At 46.4% G+C, this 26,262-nt stretch overlaps 1 protein-coding gene across 1 annotated transcript; it reads left to right on the top strand.

Annotated features, from left to right (window-relative positions):
• Positions 1 to 269: 269 nt before the first annotated feature.
• Positions 270 to 3,580, top strand: ADRA2A (adrenoceptor alpha 2A). The gene has a single exon (XM_053949776.1). It carries the CDS (start codon positions 367 to 369, stop codon positions 1,699 to 1,701), a length of 1,335 nt encoding a protein of 444 aa, XP_053805751.1. The 5' UTR covers positions 270 to 366; the 3' UTR covers positions 1,702 to 3,580.
• The last annotated feature ends 22,682 nt before the right edge of the window (positions 3,581 to 26,262 follow it).

Here is a 26,262-nt window from a genome sequence, read left to right as displayed (position 1 = left end):
CATGTGTGTCTCTGTCTGTGTCTGTGTGTGCGTGTGCGCGCACCGGGGGCAGCTCCCCACGTGGGGCTGACGCGGCAGCCCCGGCCCGATCCGGGGCTATAAAGCTGCTCGGCGGCGAGCGAGGCAGAGCAGCCGCGGCCGGCTGCAGCTCCAGCCTCGGCCCTCGCTCCGCCCGCCCCGCCGCGCTCGGGGGTCCCGGCGGCAGCGCCCAGAATGCGCCGTGCCCGCCCGCAGCCCCCCGGCCCCCGGCGCGCCGCTCTGCCCCGGCCGGCGGCACAGTAGGACGCGGAGGAGCCGTGCGCGGAGCCGGGCGCGGCGCGGGTGGAGCCGGGGCGAAGGGCGGGGGTGTCCGCGCAGCCGGGGTTGATGTTTAACCTGGAGCGCCCGTTCACGGAGAGGGGCCACTTCTTCTCCTCCATGGAGTACCAGCGGCAGCTGGAGGAGGAGGAGGGCTACCCCCCTCCCGGCACTAATGGGACCTTCAACGACAGCGGGGCCGGCCCGGGCTGGGGCACGCCGTACCCTCTGCACACCACCATCACTCTCATCAGCCTGGCCAGCTTGCTCATGCTGTTCACCGTCTTTGGCAACGTCCTAGTCATCATCGCTGTCTTCACCAGCCGGGCGCTCAAAGCCCCCCAGAACCTCTTCCTGGTCTCCTTAGCCTCAGCTGACATCCTGGTGGCCACACTGGTCATTCCCTTCTCGCTGGCAAATGAGGTGATGGGGTACTGGTACTTCGGTAAAGTCTGGTGTGAGATCTACCTGGCCTTGGATGTGCTGTTCTGCACCTCCTCCATTGTGCACCTCTGTGCCATCAGCCTGGACCGGTACTGGTCCATCACACAAGCCATTGAGTACAACCTCAAGCGTACCCCGCGACGCATCAAGTGCATCATCTTCATCGTCTGGGTCATCTCGGCTGTCATCTCCTTCCCACCGCTCATCTCCATCGAGAAGAAGAGTGGGCAGCAGGCTGACCAGGGGGTGGCAGAGTGCAAGATCAATGATGAGAAGTGGTACATCATCTCTTCTAGCATCGGCTCCTTCTTTGCCCCCTGCCTCATCATGATCCTGGTCTACATGCGTATCTACCAGATAGCCAAGAGCAGAACCAGGGTCCCGCCGAACAAGCGGGCAGAGCGCCCCGAGAAGAAGCAGAATGGCTTGAGTGACAAGGAGGACCTGCCAGCCACGGCACAGCTCAACGGGGAGAAGGCAGCAGGAGGCAGTGGCGGGCAAGAAGGAGAGGTCAATGGCATAGACATGGAGGAGACCTCTTCCTCTGAGCACCAAGAGAACAACCAGTGTAAGAAGTCAGAGAGACCATCGAGAGGAAAGACCAAGACTAAGCTGAGCCAAATTAAGCCCGGGGACAGTTTGCCCAGGAAGACAGAGGAGGAGAGGAACACCAAAGGGTCCCGCTGGAGAGGCAGGCAGAACCGGGAGAAGCGCTTCACCTTTGTGCTTGCAGTGGTGATCGGGGTCTTTGTCATCTGCTGGTTCCCCTTCTTCTTCACCTACACGTTGATGGCCGTCTGCGAGAGCTGCTCTGTGCCCGACACCCTCTTCAAGTTCTTCTTCTGGTTTGGTTACTGCAATAGCTCCTTGAACCCTGTCATCTATACCATTTTCAACCATGACTTCAGACGGGCTTTCAAAAGGATCCTCTGCAGGATAGAGAGGAAAAGGAATGTCTGAAGGATCCTTTGCTACCGGCAGGACTAACCAAGACTTTGTAGGAGTGTGAAGTATGTCTCTCTTGGGCTGTGCTGGCATGGGATGGTTTCCTTCAGCTCGTGAGCAGGAAGCCTTTAAAACCTGAGATGAGCCTGTGGGAACATTGAGGAGCAGCAGGCAAGTGGAGGTCTGAGCCGTGGCATTCAGCTTGCCAGGGGAGGATGGCCTTTGACTTGCTTGGTTTATTTTGTTAGGTTTTTTCTTTTTTCTTTTGCCAGAATCTCTCAGTGGATATTCTCATGACTGCTCAGTTTGACTCTTTAAAGACAAACATCGTGCAGCTCTGCGAGATGGGCAACAAAGAGGGAGTATGCCACACCAGAGGTGTTGGCTTTTTTATTTTGTTGTGTCTTTTTCCCCCCCTGTTGTATATGTAATGAATTTTGACCCCCTTGTAAAATACAGTATTGTATTCTTGAATTTGAATGTCTTAATTTTTGTAAGGCAAGCAGCTTTGAAACTGTGAATGCTTTAATTATCTTTGGTACTTTAAAAGTCTTTTTTTTCCTAGAACAACTAGAGCCATCCCCCTACCTGACAGTTTGATAATATTACCAAAATTCCCAAAGTCCTGTCTTTTTTTTTTTTTTTTTTTTGGCTTTAAAGCTTAGGACCACAGACCTCACCAGACTGGCTATTTTTGTTGCTATTTTTTTAATGTCATACCTGTTTCTGTTTAATTTCTGTGTTGCCTGTGACGCAACACAGCTGAGATGGCAACTGCCATTACTTGTGAGAGCAGAGCCCGACGGAGCAGTGGCTTTGCTGTGCAGGCAGGGATGTCCCAGGCAACGTGAGCCTTGGGACCCTGCCAAGCTCCCCACAAGTTAATCTTGTTTGATATTATACCACTCTGCAGCACTGAAATGTATTCGATGCTCACTTACTTCCTCCACCTCAACTGTAAATAAGTCACGTTTCAAAGCAAACAAGCAGGGCTCTGCCTATCATGTTATCTCATCTGTGCTGATTTGTGATGGTTTAACTCCTGCAGGATTTCCTGCAGAGACAAAGGGGTTTCTACACAGTGGCCATTTGTCTTTCTCAATTAAGAGAGAGTTCAGTTTTTAACCTGCCAGTCTCATCTTTCCTAGGAAATAGGGAAGCATCCCTCTTTCAGTCTTATACAAGGCAAAACTCTGAAATGGGAAACTCAACTTCCAGTTTCTCCATTGTTTTATAGTGTAATTAAGCTTTTCTTTTTATTTTTTTTTAATCCAAGTGTAAATATTGTGAGATTGGAGCAGGAGAGAGAGTTAATATTGCTTTTACACTCTTTCCTGAAATGGCTTTCAGCTCTTTGTGCTAAAAAAATAAAATCCAAAACAAAAATGGACAGAACAAATCTAACATCCTTGTGCCATGAATAAGTTTCTGGAAAACATTTATAGGAAAAACTTTTGATTTAACACAATAAATAAATGAATCTGCAAGTCTTTTAATGTTAGGAAATCAGCTTTATCAAATGCTGACAAGTCACAGAAATGGTTTGGAGAAAGCAAAGTTTGTATACGTTGAATGTATAAATGAATTTGCCTTCTCTGGAGTTGTATGGTACACAGAAAGAGACTTTAAAAATAGATTTTTACTTTTGGGAAGTGTTTTGTTGATTTTGCTCTCTCTTTTGACTTTCTAATTAACTCCAAGTGTCCCCAGATGCATCCTGGGACTTGGAGAGCAGTGTTTACATTCACTTGCATTTTCAGAACTGAATCCTCAAGAGGTGAGGAAAGCAAATAAACTGTGCTTTAATGTAAAAAAAACCAAAACAATACCAAACCACAAGCAGAAGTTGCTATAATGGATGATTATTTTTATTAAATAAAAGAGCGTTTACAGATCAAGTGTGAAAATCCTCTGAATAATGTTAGCTGTTTTATTTTGTTGTATTTTATTTTCTGAACTGTTCACCAATCTGCCGGTTGCTTTGATCTTGCCGTTTTTTGAAGAACACACTGGGAAAAAGCATTCGTGTTGTCTGAAAGGGATTGTCAGCCCAGGTAGGAACAATGGCTCTGTTCATTATGCAGTGGCATAATAACAAATGAGTCCTTGATATTTCTTGGGTATTTCCACCCCCCCCCCCCCCTTTGTGCCACAGGAAAGGCATTCATGTGTTTGTTAAAGAAAAGAGCGTAGGGTTAGAGGGTGTGATTTGCACCCTGGGAGTGCAGCCTGGCACTACTGCTGGGGATGCCTGCCTGGCACGGCATCTGCAGCTATTGTGAGGGTTTTTAATAATGAGTTTGCAAATGGGATTAGAAACAATTAGGCTGGAAGGCAACATTTTGTGATAAATGCAGGAGTGTCCACCTGAGTGGGCCTTTGTTTCCAGCCCCCAGGAGCTAGACTTGCCCTTCCACCAGTGCTGCCAAGACCCTCCCTGAAGGAGGTGATGGGGGAACGTTCTCCCACTGAATGTGGAACTGCTTCTGGTCAGAAAATAAATGACCAGAGCCCCGGGCGGGAGCTGCTGGTCCAGTGGCCCCACTCTGCCAGTGCCCCAGGATTGCAGTTAGAGATGCTTGGCACAGTGGCAGGGGCCAGAGTGTGCAGGCAGCATCACTGCTGGGTGTAGGGCACCTGATGGTGGCCCAGAGGTGAATATCTGGGTCACCTCATGGTGGCCTTTGCAGGTCAGGGGAACTTGGTTTGGGTACTGGGTCCTGCTTCCACGCTGGTCTGGGCTGACCGTGGTGGCCTTGGAGGGTTTTACAAAGCAGATCCCGTGGGAGACTCTGGGTCAGTTCCTGGGACACAAAGTGATCCAGAGCCATTGATTGCACTTGCTCCACCCCTCTGGCAGTCAGTTGGCCTTGCTGCCAAATCTCTAGTGTGGACAGTAGAGTATTTTGCTGGGTTTGGGGCTGGGAGACTGAGGTTCTTCCCCTTCCCCCTCCTGACTCCCTCCCCATCATTGCTTCCAGGTCATTCCCTTGCAAATGACGCATTAAGGGATGCAATGTACTTTGATTGTTTTTTATAACCTTTTATTTTGGGGCTGAAAGGTTAATGGTGTGAGGGGAGGGAGGGGGACCTGTCTTCCCAGCTGGGTGGGAGCCAGCCAGGCTGGCACAGCAAACACCAGCTCTGCCAGCTCTGCCCTGGGAGATGTTTCTTCACCACTTTCCTCTGTGGGGTGACCCTGCATGCCACCCCTTGTGTGGGGACCCCCGAGGAGGGCACAAAGGTGCCGGACAAGGGATGTGCAGGAAGGGCTCAGGTGAGTTGGTCTGGTGGAGCAAATGTCCTGAAATGCTTCTGGGGAGACCTGCATGAGCAGCAGGGCTGCTCTTGCAGAGACCTGTGGCTGCCTGCCCAGGGCTTGTCCCTGATCCCCTCAGAACTACTGATATATTCATTTGTTCCCATGGGGTTTTGGTCCACGTTCTCAGGGGGCCAAGGAGCTGGCCACATAGAGGAGCCTCTTTCCAGTGAGGGAGGGACTTGGCCTAAGTCACTCTGCTCACACAAAATGAGTTTCCCACACCCAGAGGAGCCTTGGCAGATTTCAGACAGTGTCCATTGGCCTTCCTGTGCTGTAAGTACCCCCAGTCCCACCCTGCATCCTCTTGCTGGGGGAAGGTTCCCTCTGGGTTGGGTGGTGGCCCCACTGCCTGTGCAGCTTTCACCAGTTGAAGCTCTTTGTCTTATTTCTTAGCATTCCTGTTCTTTGGAAAAGTTCAAAGTCTGTCGAGATTGCTCCATTATTACAGCCAGTGCCCTGGCAGACAGCTCCACTTGCAGCTCTCATCATCTCTTGTGTGAACTGCTCTTTGCAGCTGGTTTATAGGAACATCTCTGTGACTTACGAAATGTTTGTAGTAGGTGTGATTTCTGTGCCTTATCTCAAGTTGTAGAAATGGAGTTAAGAGAGAACAGAATTCACATCAGCCCAGCTCTTGCAGTAGCCACTGGTAGTCACTCGGCTCACAAATGCTCAGGGCCAGATCCCAGCCTCTCTGGGAACAGAAAGTGTCAGTCTGAGCCCTGGGAATTCCAGGAGAAATTCCATCTGGGGGTCACAGTGCAGGAACGCACAGTGCAGGCAGGCTACAGCACAATACCAAATATCCTCAAGGCTGAGCAGAGGGGATGGTGAACAGGGCTGTGGAGGACACAGAAATCCATGCCTTTTTTGTGTCAGGCCATGGCTAGTCCTGGGAGGGAGGTGTCATGAAAGCAGAGGAGGAGGAGGCCTGCTGTTGTGGAGCAGGGGTTGCTAGGAGGTGTTGAATGGAGGTGCTGATGTTTGAGCTGATCATTCAGCATTCTTCCATGTTGTGACACCTTCTTGGCCATTTCAGTTGTCCCCTAGGAGAACTCATTTTCCAACGAGGACCACAAATTTTGAGGTCATCATCTCACATCCAGGAGTCTGGGGGTGTGAGGTGGGTCTCAGTACCCAAATCCAACAGAGAGACGTGAGGATAGACCATAAAAGGGAGCAGGAAGACAACTCCCTCACTTGAGCACAAGTGTCATCAACAAAGGTATAAGCTTGTTGGCTTAAACTAGCTTAAAACTGCTTAAGCTAGCTCTAGTTTAGTCTGTTAGTGTCATCGTCAATTCCATGTTGGCTAAGTTCGGAGAAAGCATCTGTGCTGGCTTGGATCTAAGGTCCTGCTTTACTTCTGTGGCTCTGACAGTGGCCTGTAGCAGATTTTAAGGAATAGTGAAGAGCAAGGGCCCTTCCCAGGAGGCTCAGGGCTCATTAGGTGCTCTGGGATTTCCTGGGGCCAGCAGTGCCTTTTGCACTAGTGGAGAAATTCCACTGACATGTGTTTCCTGTCGGCAATGCTCTGCAGCGGGTCTGGAGGGCTTTCAAAGGCATGTTTGAGTCAAAAGCCAGCAGCTGGATCTGTGTGAGAGTGATGGGCTGAATGGGTTTTACCAGGAGGTGAGACGAGCTGACCTGAGCATCCCTGCTTTCCTGCGTGCAGTGCCTGCAGCCTTTGACCCAAATTGGTTTGGGCACAGCCCAGGATATTGCATTTGCAGGAGCAGCCTTGAGGTCCTCCAGAGCTCTGTGACCTGCTGCAGAGTTCACTCCCAGACATGAGAAACATTTGCTTTAAGTCAGCTGCTGCATGGAGGAATAGATTGCTCTGTTGCTGTTTGAAACAGTTGTGTTTTGCTGGACCATGACTTTATGGCTTTTTTCCTTGTTTGTTTTTCAATTGCTCTCCACAGAAAAGAAGAAAAGAACAAGCTTCTCATTGCTGGACATCTCTGATAAAATAATTTCTGGTGGAGGCTGCCTTTTCTTCATCTGTGCATGTGGCATTGCTGCAAAGTATTCGTCTTAAGTTTGATGCCTTAAGGTGATACTGAAAGATTCCCGAGTAAAAAATGAAATAAATGCATAAATATTTAGGACTTTGCACCCAAACTTCTTTTCTGAATTGACTGAACTTTTTTGAAAAGTGAAAAGATGAATTCTGGTCTTTTGCTACCAGGATAACTTTTGGCACTAGAAGAATTTGGACAAACTGCTCCTCTTGCAGACCAAACCATGCAGGGCTGGACCCTGAGTGTGGCAGACCTGGCAGCTGGGATTCTGGAATGCTGATTTATACCTTGCTGGGAGCCCTGCCTTTCCCAGTTTATTCCTGCAGTCACAGTTCCTGGATAATCTAGTGATAAGTCCTCTCTCTCTGTGTAAGGCTGAGCTTATTGGTTCCACGATGCAGATACTTGAGCTGAAATGGCTCCTTGAACAGGGTTTGCCAGAATGAAGTTCCTGTTTTTAATTTAGGCAACTTTTCCTTGGCACAAACAGCTCTCCATGCTTGTTGTCTCTGCTGTACTGTTACCCAGACAGGGCACACTTCCACAGGGGACATCAAATGCAGCCTTGAGCTCTTATTTTCCCCAGGGAGTACTGAAAACACAGAGAAGTGGCATGACCCCAGTCAACCACACGGCCAACATGATAAGGGAGTGGAGTCTCCCTGTTTTTCTCTTGGTTATGAGTTTGACCTGTAACCTAAGCACAACCTAAAGATTGATACTTCAGAGATGTTAGTTAAAAGTAATCCTGCATTTATTATTTTGAAACAAATATCTTGTGGCTTTAAACCAGCCTCAAAATCTAGTGGGGACAGAAGAGTTAAAATGTCCAGTTCAAATGAAATCACCTGACTTGCTTACTTTGAAAGATTTACAATCTAGGGCCTTTGGCGTTGCTATCTCAGGGTAATGAAGATACATCCGATACATTCTGAGAAGCAGCATAATTGCTTTCATCAACACCAGTCAGTGTTTGGGTGAGATGGCTTTTAAACAGTGCAGCAGGGAGAAAAAGAAAAGCTAAATGCTGCTCTGCTGAGTTGGGCACGCACTGAGGAGAGCAAGGTAAGCAGTGTTGGATGCAGGGCAATCTTTCATCACTGTTGGCTCTGTGGGGGCTAATTAGAGAATGTGCTCTGGCTGCTGTGACTGGTATGGATGGGATTTGGTCCAAACAGGGTTTCCTGTAGTAAAATAAGATGGTTGTAGCAACAGATGCAATGGTGGAAACTGCCTTTAAAGCCCAGTGTTAATTGGCTTAAACCTTTGCACTGGAAATGATCTGCTCCTATTGTAGCTGTTATTCCTTGTTCCCAGAAATGCCTGTGCCTGACCCTGCTGCTGGGTGATGTGAGGGATGTGAATGCCATTGCTGTTTAATTAAACATGTGCATTAAACATTGCACATTGCATGTGCAACCGTGTCAGGAGAGTGGTCAAGGACTAGGAAACAATTCACACCAGTGATATCCACTGTGAGGGGTGTGGGTTTTATTTGCCCTAAGTCAAATAGCTGTTTTCATCACCTTAGCTTCATGGATTCCCACTGCTGAGGATGTAGGAGTGACTGGGGGTAGGATGAGGGCACACACTTGGGGATGTACAAATAGAGTCCAAGAAAATGAGACACGGTGAAACTGGGTGTGGAAATGGTTGGTGTAAACCAGATGATACTACTGTACACCCATCTGCAAAAGGATTCAGCCTGAAATGCTATGGGAGACAAACAGTCCACCACAGCAATTCCAGCAACTGAGAACATAAAGATAGGACCCTCCCCTCCTATTAATTGACATCTCACTTGGGATTGCATAGACTGACATCTTCCAGTTATCAGATGTTTGGAGGAAGAGGTGAATTTTTAGCTGTTGTTTACTCAGACCAAGATTTAATTAATATTAAATAGATTAAATATTTGATGAAATAGACTGAAATGAAATATTTAGTTCCCTCTTCCCCCCAGATAGCAGCCCCAGTGGATCTTTATGTGGGCAGTAAAGCTAGAACATCTTCTGAATGTCAGAGTGTGTTCAAAGATCAGAGTTACATGGGAGTATTATCTGTGGATATGAATTAGATTTCTCTTGGATCCTTGTCTTTGGCAGCCCATGTGGGAACGTGGTCTTCCTTCCTCTGCGATTATTGAGCCACGACCTTCTGGGACTTAGGTACTACTTCAGTGCAGGCTGTCACCCTGTTCTCCTGCCACATTCATCTTCAGTGGGGAATGAGGCCTCCTGGGGAAGAGTTTTCTCCTGTGCTTCTCATTTATCAGGGCAGTGAACACAAACTGAGAAGAAAACAGCGTTGCTTCATACAGATGAATTATGTTCCTGAAGGAAAAACAGCAATTGGCCTGAAGGAGGGCAGCTAATTCCTCACCAGTTGTGCAGGCTGGTGCTATGTATCCCTCATCAGAGCAGGAGTGGGACCACTGTCCTCAAGTCAGAAATCATTTGCTTGGCCTTGGTGGTAAATGCTTAATTGTCAGAATCCACCTGCCAGTGAGTGGAGACTGAAAAAATGACCCTTGGTTTGGTCCAACCAGTGATGGCTTGGAGCTACAGTCCCTGCCTGCCTGTCATTGTATCCAGGGCTCAGGTGATGATGGACACTGGGAGGGGAGGGGCTGGGGATACATTTCCTTCAGTGCCCAATTTCTAGGGCTGGTGTTTGGCCCCTGTGCTGGCACTGGCAGTATTGTAGCCAGAATTTGCTTGGTTTTGGCTACACTGAGCTTGTTTTAAAAGTATGTACACTACCCTAGCAGGAGTTTTCTAAACAAAAGTATTGTCATAACCCACACAAAAGGACTTGTGTGTTTAGATAGGACCACCCATCTCGAGTGAGGGTAAATCCAGTGCTCTTGCTGTCCAACAGACCACTTTGGTCTACTGGAATATTTCAGAAGCAGTAGCAGAGTAATGGCTTGTCCCTCTCGCCTCTGCCAGCATCACTGCAAGGGGATGAAGCCAGTGCAACCCATTCAGAGTGGTTAAGTGACTTGCTAGAGGTTGAGTGGTAAAAGCTGTGGTAGATTAATAAAATATGGTTTTAAATAATTCAGCATGGGCCAGCGGATGAAGCTTAACAGGACCAGAAAGCTGATCTCATTCAGCTTGGTGTGAAGCAGTGCCTGGCCAGCTTTTTGGCAGGAGGTAAGGGATGTTGAGGACCTCTGGGAGGGGCTCTCATGCTGTGTGGGAATGTTTGCCCACCCCATTACTAAAATCTCACAGTGGTTCTCAGAGACTTGTTGGGGATGGCAGATTTGTGTTTGGTGTGGTGGCAATTGTTCTCTGTGTCCTTTGGTGTCTTTAGGGCCCCTTTTGGTTTCCTGCCAGGAAAGAACATCCCTGGTCTGGGTGGGCTTGTGAGTCCATGCTGTCCCTGACATCTGGGAAAGGCAGCTCTACAATTTGCTGGTGGTAGGCAAGGAAGCCTGGATTCCAAGGTCACAGAGGCCCATGGTGATGGTCCTTGCTTGAGGTAAGTGCATCCCCAGTGCTCACAGCATCACCTGAGGGGCACCTGCCGACCCCTGGGGAAGGAGCCAGACTGTGGGACTTCCAGCCTTAGTCTGCCCTCCTGTTCCTGTGGCTGCAGGCTGACTGGCAGTCTGTTTGCAGACACCAGTGTTCCATGCTTGCCTTGCCTCTGGATGCTGCAGCAATACCTCATTAAGTCCAGGTCTTTTTCTAGGAATCTGCTGAAGAAAACCCAAGGAAACCTGTCTTTGTTTTTATGGCTTATCTCTGTGCTGCTGAATTGCCTTGAGTTTCATTGCCAGCAGGCAGCAGAACCCCCAGTACCCATCAGGGATGTCTTTTCACTTATCCTGCCAGGTTTTCTCAGAGCTGTAAACATAGCCAAGCAGAGAAAACCATTTCCAGAGCAGATGTCTGAGGGCCCCCACAGGACCACAGCCAGGCAGGCAGGTCAGCACCTGGGAAAGCCAGCCCTTGCTGGCAGCTCTCCTCTCCTTTTGGTAAATTGCACCAGGCTCTTGATCTGCATTGTTAACTGCAAGGAACTGGTGAGGGCCAACTCCCCATGGCTGGCACAGGTCTTGGGAGGCTGCCCTCTTGATGCATGGCTGTCAGTGGCACCAGGCCAGTGCTGAATGGACCTGCTATCACTCATATATGGCCCTCAAATTGGGGCTTCCTCTACTGGGGAAGAGAATTAGGTGATAGCTGACTGTATTTTTGCCTTGTGACACAGAGAAAGGCACATTCAATAGGAGCCCAAAGAGAGTCTGATTAATGTGCTTCTGGAATTGGATTGTTTAATGCAAACAGCTTTAGAGATATGACTAAAGTAGGAAAAGAAACTTGGAAAAGACCCCATTTGGGATAAAAGCAAAGAAGGCTATTTTTTGCAAATACCAGTATAGCTTCTTCTAAAAATAATATCTTGGATGTCTGTTTGAAAATGAGAACCAAATGTGACTCTGAACATTCTAATGCAGCCTCTCATTTCAGAGGAGAGATGGAGACCTCTCACTGGAGGCAGGGATGTGCTTGCAGGCTCTCAGAGACATGGCAGAAACCAGACTGTGGAATCCAAAGCACAGCTTTGGAAGAGAACGTGGATGTGAACGAGCAACATTTGCCCACAGGCTGCTGAATTGCAGGTTCACACTTTGCTGTGTTGGCAGCCATCTTCAGTCATGGTTCTGGGAAGATTTTTGAGAGTATGTGAGAGTTTCTGAGGATCAGGAGAATGGCATGCGGGTGGCCATGCTCTCCCATCAGCAATGGCATTCACGTAAGAAAAGGAGTGACCCACTGTTAACTTCTGGTAGTTTTAATTTTCTAAGCAGGAGCAATATCAAAAGATGGGGTAAAAGAAGGAATGGCCCTTGCAAGAGAGGCCACATTAGAGTTTTCTTTCTGTTCAACTATTTCAGGTCCTTTTTGGCTGTCCTTGCCTCTCTGGTACACTGTTCCTGAGAATCTTGTAGAAGCAGCAAGGTAGGTTTCTCTTTTTGCACGTCTGCCTCAGTGTCTAGAGCAGATTTTTTCACCCACCAACAGCTGAGAACACCATGTTCAAAGTGAATTCAGGTTGCAAACATCGATGCTGGCACCAAAGCCTTGCAAATGATTGAAAACCTTCAGGGTACCCTTCAGTACTAACTCAGACAGCATACAAGTAGTTTTGGAGTGTTTTCATAGACTTCTCACTAGTCTAATATTAAGCTCTGCTCCAACTTTGCCCTTTGCAAGCAGTGATCCAGCTGTCCTCTGGCCCTTCTGTGAAAAGCTTACAAGAAGTTTTTTCTTCCTTTGGAGCTGATGACTGTGAGTGTGTTTTATTTGAAATGTACTGATCAGAGCACTCCACCTCAAGCAGGGGTACAGGGACATGCACCCTACAGAGTGCAGTGATGGCTTCACCTGCCCTTTGCAATGTGTGCTGGGGAAAGGCCTGCCTGTTTCCTTTATGACCAGTGGCTGTGAAGAACACAGTGATGAGGCACTGAGACCACCAGCCTGTGGAGCGTTTGTAGTGGGTAGCACTGGACCTTTCCTAAGTATGAATCAGAGTATGTCTCTGGAGCGAAAATTTTCTCTTGGATCTCCTTACAGGGGTTTAATTCATCTGCCTCTGCCTGTAGATGATGTCATGACGGGACTGAGAGGCCAAGGTCACACCAGGAGTCAGCAATAGGTGATCTAATGGAAAAGGTCTGTAGCTGTACTTGCCCATGGGGTTTGTAGTGGCCTCAGCTGCTCTCACCTTTGTTAGCCCATTAGACAAATCCTTGGCATGATGCCCAAGGCCAAGAGAGCTGTCAGGTGGCACAGGGAGGGCCAGACAGTTGTATATACCAAGTCCCTTGGGCTGAGGGTAGTGAGCAAGCTCTCCATCTTGCAAGCTGGGAGCACCTTCTTTGCCCTTGCTTGGCAGCCTTGTCTCCAAGATGACTTGCCCAAAACCACACTAACCTTCATGGGACTTAAATAGACCCTGTGAGCTGGAACATCCTATGTCCTGCAAGCTGGATGCTTCAAGTCCTCACTACTAAAGAGAGGGGCTACTTCAGCCAAACTGTGCCTGAACTATCACGGGGACAAAGCTGCAATATTTCTTTGAGCTGTTTTGAAACTGATTGAATTACTTATGGCAGTGCTGGAAGCTTTTTGGTACCCAACTGGGATGCCCCCCTCAAAACTCAAACAACACCAGAAGGTGTTTTTCTTGTGACATGTTTTGATTCTGTCACTGTGTGTAGTTTTTGTGATCACTTTGTTTTGCCTGACTGCATTGCTCTGGGCATGATGGGGAGGAAAATCCATCTTTCAGTAAATACTCCTCAAGCCACCTGCTGTCACAGCAGATTGCTGCATGTGTCTCTGTTCCCAGAGAACAAATCCACTGTAAATCTGAAAATTCAGGTCATGTTCCATGTCTTCTGCTATCTGATCTACCTCACAGTGCAAAATTTTCAGCATGTTTTGGATTCAGCCCAAAATATTATGCTATAAGCATGAAACAGCTGTAATATAGAATGTGAACCTCATGTGCAAAGACTTAGATGATTTGGATTTCCAGGCCAGAGGAAGAACATCCTGCAGCAAAAACCCTTCTGCAAGGCCCTGCTTTTTTCTCTCTGAGACACTGCAGGAAGGGAGACTTTTGCACTTGCCTGGGAAAAACTCAGGCACTGTGCACTAAGTGCTCTGACATGCACTGTAATCCTTTTGCCATGGTACATGAAACTTGAGTGTGTTTCTCCATCCCCAGCTGCATCAACAGTCTTTGGAGGCTTTATAATTGAACTCTGGTTTTCCTCTATTCTGGAGCCCCGCCCTCTAGCCTTGCTCTGCAAGGACAGGGACTAAACCTTCTCTCAAGCTTCTCAGTGACTGTATGGATGAAGCAGCTGGCTTTGTAGGCAGATGTTTGCCCATCTTTATGCCTGTCACAACTTATTAACGTGTGGCATGACCGCAGTGCCTCTGGAAAGGGCCCAGCACTAACTGCTCACTTCCTAGACTTGTCATCCTTTCCTTCTGCCAGGTCATCTCCACTTCAGATCTGCTTTCTTTTGGATGCATTTTTTTTTTTTTAAGTGACAGTGCCCTCAAGGATTTTGGCAAAAGAAAAGCAAAATGGAAAAATCTTCCTGGCAGTACCCATTCTTCTGACACAGCAGCAGCTGCTGTGGAGGAGAGCCAGCAGCAGGGATCCTCTTTGGAGGAGTTTACAGGCTGAGGATCAGAGCTTGTGCTTCTGTCCTTGCTTGGTAGCACAAGGTGCCTCCCTTCAGGGAGAGGTGGTAGCCAAATCAAGCTTGAAATGTGACATTCACAGCTCTAATTAGATATTTGCAGTTTCACTTTGACTCCAGAACCCAGCCCAAGCAGGTGAATGTGCATGTCTTCCAATATTTGCCAAAAGGTAGTCTAGGAACTCCCTCAGTGCAGTGACCAGCCAGTCCAGCCTGTTCAAATGTCTGCATTAAGGCAAGCTGAGTCACCCTGAGCACTCACTTTCTCTTGGTCCATGGTGAAGGGAACCTCCTGGCCAGCTCTGGGAAAATGCTTACTCTAGAGCTCCAACAGTGGCAGAGAGAAATCTGGTCGAGGAGGGAATAACGTGATTTCCTTCTACCTTTTGTCCTTGTCCTTTGTCCTGGTGGGCTCCATCCAACTCTACTGCAATAGGCTGACCATTCACAGCTCGTCATAATTTATTAAATTTTTACTGAATATTTTAATAAGCACAGCCACAACAGAAAAAGAGAAAAGCTTGGTAGGCATTTCTCCTGAGTCTAATGTTAGGATATGTGAGCTTGGAGTGGGGCTCTGGACAGGGACTGCAAGGAGACTGCAGAAGATGACAACAGTCCATCATGTCTGCATTCCATGGGCTGAGGAAGCTCTTGGGTGCAGGTACATGATTCTCTCAAGGGTTTGCTGCTCTCATAAGCCAAAAGCATGTCTAAGTTTTAAGGAAAGGTCATTTTCCTTCATCTTCCCATCTCTTTCCCTTCCCCACTTCACACTGTTAATCACACTGGCAGGATGCCCTCCAGGCTGAGACTGTTCTGAGAGCAGGGCAAGAGGAGGATGCTGAGAAGGAACAGCAGGCTGTATATTTTTCTTCTCTAGCATGATTTAGCCATGATTAATGCACATGGAAAATAATCAGTGCATCCAGCCTGATTCTGCAGAATTATTGAAGGGACGATAACAAGGGCAGAGGAGATATTTTGCTGCTTTTAATATATTTTTAGGAAGGAGGGAAGGTGTCGCATGAATCTGGTTAGGTGACATCAGCATCTCATATTAAGGGAGCAGGAGCAAAAGGAGGGAACAAAATTTATCACTGTTTTCCCCTTTTTTTCCTTTTTTTTTTTTTTTTTTTGTCTGCAAAAGGCATTACTAGTCTGAGCTTTGGAGATCTCCCAAAACCAGGTCAAAAGAAGCTCATTCATCATTAAAACAATACAGTCTGTATTAAAGGGAAGAGGGATTGTAAATGGGGAATCTTTGGAAAATAGGATTATTATGCCTTGCTCTGAGCTGTTGATCACCTCAGACTTTCCACTCCTCCTTTCAACGTGCTGCCAGTGGGGCTGGGTACAGCAAATTGCTCCTGGTTCCTGGGGAGAATGCACCACGCAGGAGCTGGGCCAGGCAGACAGCTGAGGCCTGAGCACATCATTACAATGTGGTGCTCATCTTTACTCTCATCACCAGAGCTCTTGTGTTTCAAGTTAGGTCAGCTATGGCTACTTCTAGTTGGCTTGCTGCTGTGATCTCTATTTATCCCATTAGGAAGGAAAATGTCTTGTTTTATAAGCCAGAGGTCTTGTAAAACTTTCTTCCTTTCATGTGTTAAAATGAAATAATAAAATATTGGTTTACTGGAGAGATCTTAATATTTCTGCAGATTATATAATGGACTAAATAATACACAAAAATGACTGATATGGAAAATATTAGAAAAGCCTATTTTGTGGTTTTAATTGCGTTCCTTTCTGGCCCGGGTAAGTGTGTCAGCTACTTCTTTTAATTGTGTTTTTAAGACATTGAATTTACACTTTATGTATTTTCCATTTTCTTGTAATTCCCATTTACCAGCACAAAATTAACACTTCTTTTCCCTGCCGAGTTTACTGCTATTGATTTTTTCTTTAGTTTTCTAATTTTGCAAACTTTGATTATGTTTATCTTTTTTCTCTGTAGGTTTCTATAGGTGTCTTTGCCTGTTCAGAGGGATTATTGCGCCCGTAAGTGCTTAATTTCAGAGTCCAAAGACATATAATTTCAGATAGAGCTAGGACTCATGTGATCTCTGAGTCAAACTGCAAAGAACAATTGGATGCCATGGCATTTAGCAGTCAGACTCTTGGGTGTTGCCTCATAACAGATGAGAGCAAGGCTGAAGCTGCCTCCTGCTCTGCGTGGGTGTCTTGCTGCCTTCTGGGGCCATTGGAAGCAGTGGATGCCTGAGGCTGCACTGCATGGCAAAACCTTGGGACTGGGACATCCAGGGAATGCCCTCACTGCCTTCCTGCCTGCCTTGGTGCTGGTGGTGCCTCTTGGGGGCCTGCAAGCACGTGGCTGGGGACTGGAGGTGGCACTGGTGTTGATGTGAGGATGTGGCAGCCCCAAAGGGCTGGGGCGCAGCACGAACCCTGCTGGGGTTTGGTTCCTGGGGGCAGCCTGGCCTCATTAGACCAGCTTGTCACATCATGGTTAGGTTTATTCCTTCTGATGCTCTGCAATGATCCCTTTTAGCAGAGGAAGAGGATTTGCCTTTGCATCCTTGCATATCAGGGTGCCCAGGCTTGGGTGGAAGAGTGCACAGAGAGCAGCACCTTCTGCAAGAGAGATGGATTTTCTGTCCTGGCCAAGTGGGGAGCAGAATGAGGGGACAGAGGCGTCCAGGTGAGCCTGAGCGAGCTGGTGCACACAGCCAGGTCCTGGGTGTGCACCTCTCTGCTCTGTACCAGGCCACCAGAACCTTTGGAGAGGTACTGGGCCAGGAGTCGTATTCCACTGACTGTTTAGAAGTTGGCTGAATGTTCTTCTCCTTGCAGATCAGATTCAGGAACATGCTGTAGGTCTGGAGATTGGAATGGAGATTATAGCTAGTAATTTTAAGCTTTAGGAGGTAAGAACTAAACCTATGCTGGCCAGACCTGAATAGTCTGGTGTAAATGAAGAGGACAATCCCATGTGTTCTGCCGTGTGATGAGGCTTCCTCAGAAGGTCCAAAATGCTCAACAGCTCAGGGAAGAGCAGACAGATGTTGCCAGGGGCTCAACTCTTGCAGTTATTTTGTCCAGATGAACAGCAGTGATCTACCTGGTGGCCTAAATGGAGTGGCCCGGTGCTCCTTGCTGCTGAGGTGTCCAGCCAGCAGTGGGTCCATTTCCATGAGACTGGGACAAGACTGGGAAAAGGCTGGAGAGAGATGTGGCCTCCTGGTGCAGTCTTTGGGCCTTGACTCGCAAAAACAAGCACAAAGTTGTTCATGCAGATGCTTTTCAAATGAGTAAATGCCAGGTGCCTCTGCAGGGTATGTTAGTCTGGTACCTGTCCAAGGTATTAAGAAGAAGATTTGCTTTTGACTGTGTAACCCGCCCTTGCAGAGAAAATCCACTGAGGGTTTTTTTTCTCTCTCTTTCATGATAAGCACAAGAGCCTGTGGTGGTCACAAGATCCCTTCAGGAACATCCTGACTCAAGCAGCTCATTGTGTTGTTTGTAAAAGTCCAATTTTCTTTTTGAGGAAAATCAATACAGCTCATTACTTAGCCGAGAAAAGATCCCTGTGTCAGTTCCACTGGAAGGCAGGCCTTGAGCAGGCTCAGGCAGTGTTTGTAAGCCAGACAACAGGCTGATAGCCTTTGTCTTAAATTATCTGTTCCAAACTAAAACTGCCCCACTGAGAAGACCGATCAGCTTCCCGCAGACCACCAAAAAGCTGCTCAACAAGTGAATACCACCAGCCTTGGGCAAAATACGCACTGGTAAAAAAAGTAACAACCCAGAAGACACCTTTTTACACCTGCTGTGATGACTGCAAGTTCTCATGCTGCTTCTTCATTATATCCTTTCTTCTAGGCTCTGGCTACATCATCAAGTCTTTTCATTTCAGTGCTAAGATGCAAGATACAGTGCTACAAGGCTGACAGATAGCCAAATATTCTTTGTTGAGCCTATTTTGAGTGTGAGACGGAAGTCAGGTGCTTGGCCCAAACTTATGATGAGTTCAAAACACTTGTGTAAGTGCACGAGGTGTTTTAAAGTGGCTTTGGAAGAGATGGGTTGAAACAGTTGGGTAGACAGTGCCCTTGCCTACCATGCGTGTGTATGGGTATGGCTTTGGGGACTGCACTCTTGGTCACTGTGTTTATGCAGGAGCTGGACTGAGGACACCCTCACCTGCATTCCCTAGTAAATACACACTTTGGCTACTCATATGAATATATGAGCAGTGAAAACTGCTCCTTGCTGCAGCCCAGTTTCAGGATCCAAGTCTACAGAAGTTTGCTAGTTTAGAAAGTTGGAGAAGGTATTGATCCTGTGTAAAATGGAGAATGCAGAGAAAAAATTCACATTGTGGCTGCTGAGCAATAGGACTGGGGGCTAAACAGTCACATCTTTATGGTTTTGATTTGAGATCTGAATGAAGAGAATGAGTGAACAGAAATTTAGCAGAGACATTTTACTGCAGTAAGTTCAGTGACAAGGTCAGTGAGATGAGATGACCAACTGTGCATGGAGAATTACTGAGAAGATAACCCAGTGGCTGGGGTACTTACTCAGCCAGGAAGAGCTACAAATAAGGATGCAAAGCTGGTAAATTCTGTTAAACAAAAACCCTGTCTTAACTATTCATGGACTGTTTCAAGACCAGAGTGGATAACAAAAGGAAGACTGTGGTTTATTTTAAGGGAGTAATCACCCAAGAAATCTGTCTTCTCTCTCCAGATCACCTTTATGGTTGTCACCCTTGAGAGAAGATTTGGGATGCATGGAATGCTGTTGAGCTTGACCCTGCCTGTCTCTTCTCCATTAGGTGGTGAGGGGTGGCTTCCACCCTCACACCCTGGGATGAGCAGCATGCTCAGGGCTGGGGGAATGTGTCCCAGCAGCAGGGAGTGCGGCAGTGCTTGCAACAGCATTTTGTAGTGCACTGACCTCTTGACCAGCTCCTGTCTGCACATGCGTACCACCAAGTCAGGAAAACCAAACCTGGAAGGGATTTGCATCCTTGTCCCCAAATCTGTCAAAAAACCCTCTCTTGTTTTGGCTTCCATCACTGGTTGGTTTCCAGTCTTCCTCTGTACCAAGACCTTGATCTCATGAGCTATCTTTAAGAATTTATTCCGGATTCTAGATAATTTCAGGTTGTAGAGACTGTGAACAGATGACATTGCTTATATTACCAGGCTCCTCCAGTGTTTGATGATGGCTATGATTGCAGTATATATAACATTATTATTTGACTGCAATTACAATAGCATGGGTGGTGTTATGCCTGACTAGCTGATTAATCATCTGGAGCAATGAGTAAATCTCCCCCTCTTTTTCAATAATTAATATGTACAGCTGGATTGCAGTTGGCTGAGTAAGCGTGGAAGTGATCAAGGCAAACAGAGAGGTGTTTGGCAGCTTTAGGCTGTCAGAAAGGATGAGCATATGGAGCTCTTGGGACAATTATTCCCTCTGCGATGTAAACTGTAGCTTGAGCCAGCTCTGATCCACCTCAGGGAGATACATTTCTGTGGCAGGTGGCCAAAGTGCTATAGACAAGTTGGCCCAGTCAGAGTTACAAGGTCTGGCTTTGAAGGTAGGGCCATTTAACACCGTAGGATGCAAAGCTCTTTCCTCCTTGCAAGGGTTTGAGAGCCCTTTGCCATTGTGTTTGTAGCTACCCAGGAGTGAAGGAGAGAGAGAAATTAGTAACTAGAATTGGATCAAATCCCTGTGCTGGGGGCCTGCCATGATGGTTTAGGGCCACTGCTGTCTCCAAGCAGGTCCAGTGGCTTTCTGGTTCTCCTTGCAGTCTGGACATACATTGAGTCAGCAGCAGTTCAGACTATCTGAAAGTACCTCATGGTTTTGCTTGTGGGCATTTACAGTTCAAATCAAGAGACATTGCAGCCTCTCCCTTCCTCATATGTTGATATTCTTTGCTCTCCTGATACAGCAAAGATCAAGTTGAAATATTAAATGTCCTCCACAATGCAATTACATTTGGCTGGTTGCAATCAATTCCCTCTGCCTCATGCAGTTTGCTATTGTTTTCCCCTTTCCTTCCCTTCCTCTAAAAGACATGAGGCTTTCATTTGACAACAGATAAAGACTTTGATTTCCACTCTACCCAAGGAGAACTGAGTTCCCAAATCTCAGTTTTGAGAGGGGTGAATTAGAGGTGATTAAAGGTGATGGAGGCAAGAAGACTGAATGGAAACACAACCCGGCAGCTTAGTGGACAGTGCAGGACAGGGAAGAGAGGATGGACTCTGATGCCTGCTACAGTGATGGTAAACCACTTGGTAAAAGCAGTGAATCAGCAGCTCTGAACATCTTTTGCCAGAGCCGTGGTTTATCCCTGCAGGACACAGCTGTGTTCCCATCCCTGTCAACCTCTCGTTATATTAAGCTGAGCATTTCATCACCATGGGCTGAAACTCTACGAGTGGAGAGTGTTCACACACCATCAGGTAGGAGTGGAAGAAGCCCCAGAGCACAGTGGGAGTGAGGCACCAAACAGCTCCCATCCATGGTCCCTCCTTCGGTGCCCTGCCCAGGAGCCCTTCTGCCACTCCTGTGCTGGAGCTGTATTGAGACCACAACACATTTCTTCAAAAATCAATCAGACTTTTCATTACACTTTAGTCTTTGCCTTACCTGTCTGAGCCTTACACATTGTTATATTTGTGGCTGCTCTCAGTGCTGGTGTGGCTTTGCTTATGATACAGTAATTTTTTACTTTCTGATTGCTAATATCTCCTGTTTTACATTCTTTCCACATCAATCTAGGAGACCAGAGATAACTAAGATGAAAAGGAGCCAATTATGTGGTGCCTGGGATACTCGTAGTCTGGACTTTATGACCCAGGAAGTTTCTCTCTGCACCATGCTCCCAATTTGCTGGATTTTTTTTTTCCCCTTCATTAATATAAACAAACAACATATCCTGGATACTCTGCAGTCAACAGCACTCACTTTATTGGCAGTAACTGACTTGTAATCTACTATATCTCCATGAATTTTATATATATATATATATATAATCTTCCCATCAGCTAGGAATTTTTTTTTCATTTTGCTTTTTTTTTTTTTTCCACTTCATCATCAAGTTGAAAGCTTGCTGATGCTAAATTCTTGGACAATTTCTGAAATTAACCCAATCTAGGAACTTTCCATTGTTTTACATTTATGTGGTGGTATTTTCCAAAGTTTTCCTTCCCACTTCATCCTTGATTGGCATGATACCATGGATAAAGCAGGAGATGAGTTGGGTCAGTGCCAAGTCCCTGGGAACTCTCTGCAGGCTGCTGGGAGTGTCAAACTAGTGATGCAATAGATTAAATTTACCTATGATGTATTGATGCTGTCTTCAGGGACGTCTTCACCATGGACAAATATCTCCTGTTAGAATGACTGCAATGCTCAAGTCTTCCCTTCTGACCAGATTTCTGTCTAAAACAGCAAACAGCCAAGCAGTAATGACTGTGCTTAGGTGACTTTCAAATTTTTATTATTTTGTAAAAAAAGGATGAGCAGAAGTTTATAAATTTCAGTGTAGGAATGCATTGAGAAGCAGAAGGTTTGAATTAAAGTCACCATACTTTTTGATCCAGTATTTGGAATTTAGGTGTGAGGACCTTGTAAGGGAAGAATGTACCTCATCATAAATGCTGGAAAACAGTTCTTCTTTTGAAGTTTTGTTTACAGACACTGAAACCCCATTGAAACATCCTATATATCATGCAGTATAACACTATATATTTTATTGTTTCTGTACCAGACGAGATTATAAACAAGCATTCTTCACTCTCTTATATTTGAGAGCGGACTATTATTTGTTCTTTGTAATGTTTTACCTGGCAGAGGGTTCATTTTTAATTTCTCTCCCTGTGTTGAGTTGTCCATGTGTCTCTGCCCATGCCTGGCAGGGGTGGGGGCTGGTCCTGGACCTGGAGAAAGTGCCTCGTTTTCCTCCTGGAGGCTGCTCCTTTGGCAGTCACCCTTCCCAGGGGACACTCAGAGTACTGGTGAGGCAGAGCTGGTTGCAGATGTGAGCCTGCAGGCTCCAGGGCTGTTACTCAGCAGACTTCACCAGAAGGAAAAATTACTGAAGAAAAAAAATATAACTAATGCAAACACAGGACACAACAGGAGGAGTAGCCTTAAGTACCTTAAATTAGGGGAACTGAAAGTCATCGCACTGCACCATGACATTTTAAGCGAAGTCATTATAATTAATCTTCTTTTAATATAGAATAATAGTCTAAGAAAATGCAACACAAGCCATACTTCTCCTGCTAACATGTACCCAGGAGACAGAGTGGATTTGAAGTAAGGTGATCTTTGTAATATGGTAGAAATAAATTCCTGAAAGCAGCAATTGATCGATATGGAGAGTGGCAGGTAAAAGCAGTGCAAATACCTTCTCTAAAAGCATTGGATATAGTAATTCCCACAGCTAATCAGATACACCATAAGCTTCACTATCTTGTAAAAAAAAAAAAAAAAAAACCAAACCAGGAAAAAGAGAAAATCTCTGAGTGTATGGTCAGCAAGTGACAAATGTGTATGCTGGGACTCTCTGGAACAGGGGAAAAGCCATGGCCACGGCTGTGACTCATTCCTGAATGACCAGGGCTGAGTGGCACCAAGGAGGCTGCATGCTGCAAGTGGATGTGTGGCTGTGGCACCTACCCCAGGCCACTCTGGAGGGCAGTGTGAGAATGCTGAGATGGTGTTGAAGAAACCCGAAAGCCTGTTCTGTTTGTGCACCTTTGAGACACCTCTCTGCCACTAACAATAGTACAGTAAGTAGGGGAGGGTGTTTGCAGGGGATTCTGCCATTCCCCTTGGCAGGCAGGGGGTCAGGATTAGCAGTCCTGCTGAGCTGGGCCTAGGGAGGCCAGGTGTCCTCTATGAAGGCTGGAGGAGATCTCTGTCCAGTCCACTTGGCCATAACCAAAGGAGCAGAAAATGGCAATGGCTTGTACTTTAACTGGAGGCAACCCACCAGGTGTTAAACCTACTTCTGGGAGGTTCCATGCACAATTCACAAGTGTCACTGGTCCTGCAGGAACAGCAGCTCCTGTACATAACCTTGATCACAGCTTTTCACACCCATCTACCAAATATATTGTAGAGATTATATTATCCTCCTGTGTTGAGGTGGTGGTGTGTTCATCACACCCTGTACTTTATTCTGGTTGTATTATAAATTCTGTCTCCCACAGATGTAAGTACAGATCAAAAAGTGCACAGAAGTGCTGAAGTGCAATCCCTGTCTCACCAATTTTACAGACTAACAGTACCCCCAGATGGGGTAAGATCATCTCCTTGATGCCTACTGCTCACTAAGCTTCTTTGCTCTCCAGTCCAACATTTAAGATCCTGCCATTTATCCAAGCTCTGGCACCTGTAGAACCCTCTCTATACTTCTTCAGCTCACTAATCTGGCAGAAAAAATAGTACAACAGAAAAGAGGTAGATGGTTTATGCTGAGTTAATGAGTTGAACTTACCCCTGGCTTTGTTTTCATAGGCCAGCTGGAAATCTCCTTCCCCAGTGAGATGGTGCTAATTCTCATCTCCAATTTAAGCTCATGTCTCACATCATTCTCCTAGATTTTCTTTTGATGCAGGTAAGTAACCTGAAAAATGGAACATATACCTTTTGCCCCCCTCTGCCTGGAAACATTTTTTTTTGGCACTGCAGGTGGAGCCTGGACTGAATATTTTTTCCTCAGAACCACATGGAGCTGGGCTTCAAGGGTGCAAAGTGCTTGAAAAGATGGAAAAAATGCACAGCACAGTAAGTGTTAGAAAGGACAAAACAGTGGTTAAATAATGAAACCAATTTTTTGTGATAGCTTGTCAGGCTGGGCACCAGTGTGTTGTTTGTTTTTCCTTAGATTTGTATCTTCCAGAGCTGGTTCATTAATTTTTTCATTAAGCAGCTATCTGTCAATGCACTGTGTTTTAATTATGCCTCCTGCATGAGTGCTGGTCTGATCTAGTGATGCAGGGAAAAGCCTTCCCTGTAGGACATTGCCTCTAGTCCAGCCTCTGGGCTGCCCCAGCCTTGTTGCAGGGCTTAGTCCCTGTGCAGGGATCAGGCCTTGGTGTGCTCAAGCAGGACCCAGGCAAGGAAACATCTCTGTCAGTGCACAGCTCCTGCTGCTTTTTTAGGAGTGTCCTGAGAGCATGGAAAAAGAGTTTGGGGTTTGATGCTGACTGCTGGGCTGTGGAAATGTTCCTGACAGTGGTTGCTTTCTCTTTGTTCAGCCCTCACCTGTACATCTGCTCTGCTACCAAATCTTTTTCTTCCTTCTGTCTGAAGCCCCTCTGAAAGCTCCTTCAGAATGATTTGTCTCTATTCTCATATTCAACCTCCATCTCTCTGCAGAGATGCCTGGAGCAAACAGCTTCTCCTGTACTGCAGCTCATGAACTCACCTACAATCTTATTCAAGTGCAGTTATTAAAGGGTACTGCTGCTCCATTGTCTTCAGTTATATCTATGTTGCACAATGTAGTGGAGATTTATCAAACTAACCATAATTAATTTAGCACAATTAGCAGTTTAGCAAGGCTGCCATGGGGCTGCTAAAGGGCTCATTTACCCCTTTAGAAGATCAACAGAGACAAATCTTAATCTGGTAGGTGCAATGAATATGTTAATCCAAAACTCAAGCTGAGCTACACTTTCCAGAAGAAACCAAAAAACTATAATGAATAAATCCATAATTCCATAGATTTATTAATATTTTACCAAACACCCTCCATAGATTTATTAATATTTTATATCCATAGATTTTATTTGTGGAGTAGGGAAAAAAAGAAAATTGTGAAAGCTCTCGTTTCTTAATTCTGATTTTACTACTCGCAGTGCTAAAAGGACAGTTTGCACCTGTGTTAATCAGCAGGGTCTGTTTGCTGTGGGCACGGAGGTGTAAGAGAGCCACTGGCACTGAACGCGTTCCAGTCTGATGCTGGAAATAGGAATCTCACTTTTAAGTGTGGGGACACCTGAAGTAGCTTTACCCAAGGGAAGGCACTGTGTGGGAGAAACACTGAGCTGGACAGGAGTCAGTGCATGACCAATTTGTGGGAGGAGCTGTGTCTGCTTGTGACTGCAGATGAAGTAACTCCTGTTCAAACACCCCAGAGGTACCTGGGATGAAGGATAACTCAGCAGTCAGGTGTTCCCACCGTGAAGGCTCTCCTTCCTATCCCATTTATTAGTATGCTCCATGGTTCCCCCATCTGTCATAGTCTGCATTAGACATGAAGGGATGAAGTCACCCTTATAATTTCCCCTCACACCTTTGGTGAGAACTGTTTGTGCTTTGGTTGACTGACATCTGCTGTGGTTGTTTTCAGGACTCACTAATACCAGGACTAATCTGAAACTACTGTACAAAGAGTGCATTCTGGCACCTCTGACAATAGACTTACTGTGACACTGGTCTCAGCTGGTGTGGCATCCAGGCTTGAGTACTGTGTGGTAGAACTGCATCCCTGTGCATTATCCTCTCATCAGATAAAACAGCAGCTTATCCTCATTTAAATTGTCCCAGAAGAAAGGAAAGCTGGAGCACTGAGCCTCTTACGGGTCAGCTTGCAATGAGCATTCATGAATTTTAGAAAAGTCTTTCATGAGACCAGAAGCATTGGGAAGGAGACAACCACAAAGGAGATCATTGACTTGCTGTTGCCTAAAAAGCTGAAAGGAGAAGACCAGAAATACCACAAATACAGCAAGTCTCCTTTGCCAGGCAGCAGGGCATCATAGCAGCGGAAAACACAACTTTCCTCCAAACACGTAAAAATGAGCATGACAAATGCAGGAGATAAAGGACCATAGGGTAATGCTGGTAGAGCCTATTCCACCCCTGGGCAACAGCAAAGACTATGTTTGGTCAGGAAACGTGGAGACGTCACCACATTCCAAGTGCTGGGTGCAATTACGGATGCAGTAGATTTCTTGCTAGGATGTGTGCATGGG

This window comes from Vidua chalybeata, chromosome 8 (assembly GCF_026979565.1).
Source record: "Vidua chalybeata isolate OUT-0048 chromosome 8, bVidCha1 merged haplotype, whole genome shotgun sequence".
Classification (NCBI taxonomy): Eukaryota; Metazoa; Chordata; class Aves; order Passeriformes; family Viduidae; genus Vidua; species Vidua chalybeata.
Note: the sequence above shows the minus strand (reverse complement) of the source record. Positions and strands in the feature narration are given on the sequence as shown.

Excerpts from the sequence above, each read along its gene's own strand:
- ADRA2A (XM_053949776.1), top strand. The coding sequence starts at position 367 with ATGTTTAACCTGGAGCGCCCGTTCACGGAGAGGGGCCACTTCTTCTCC.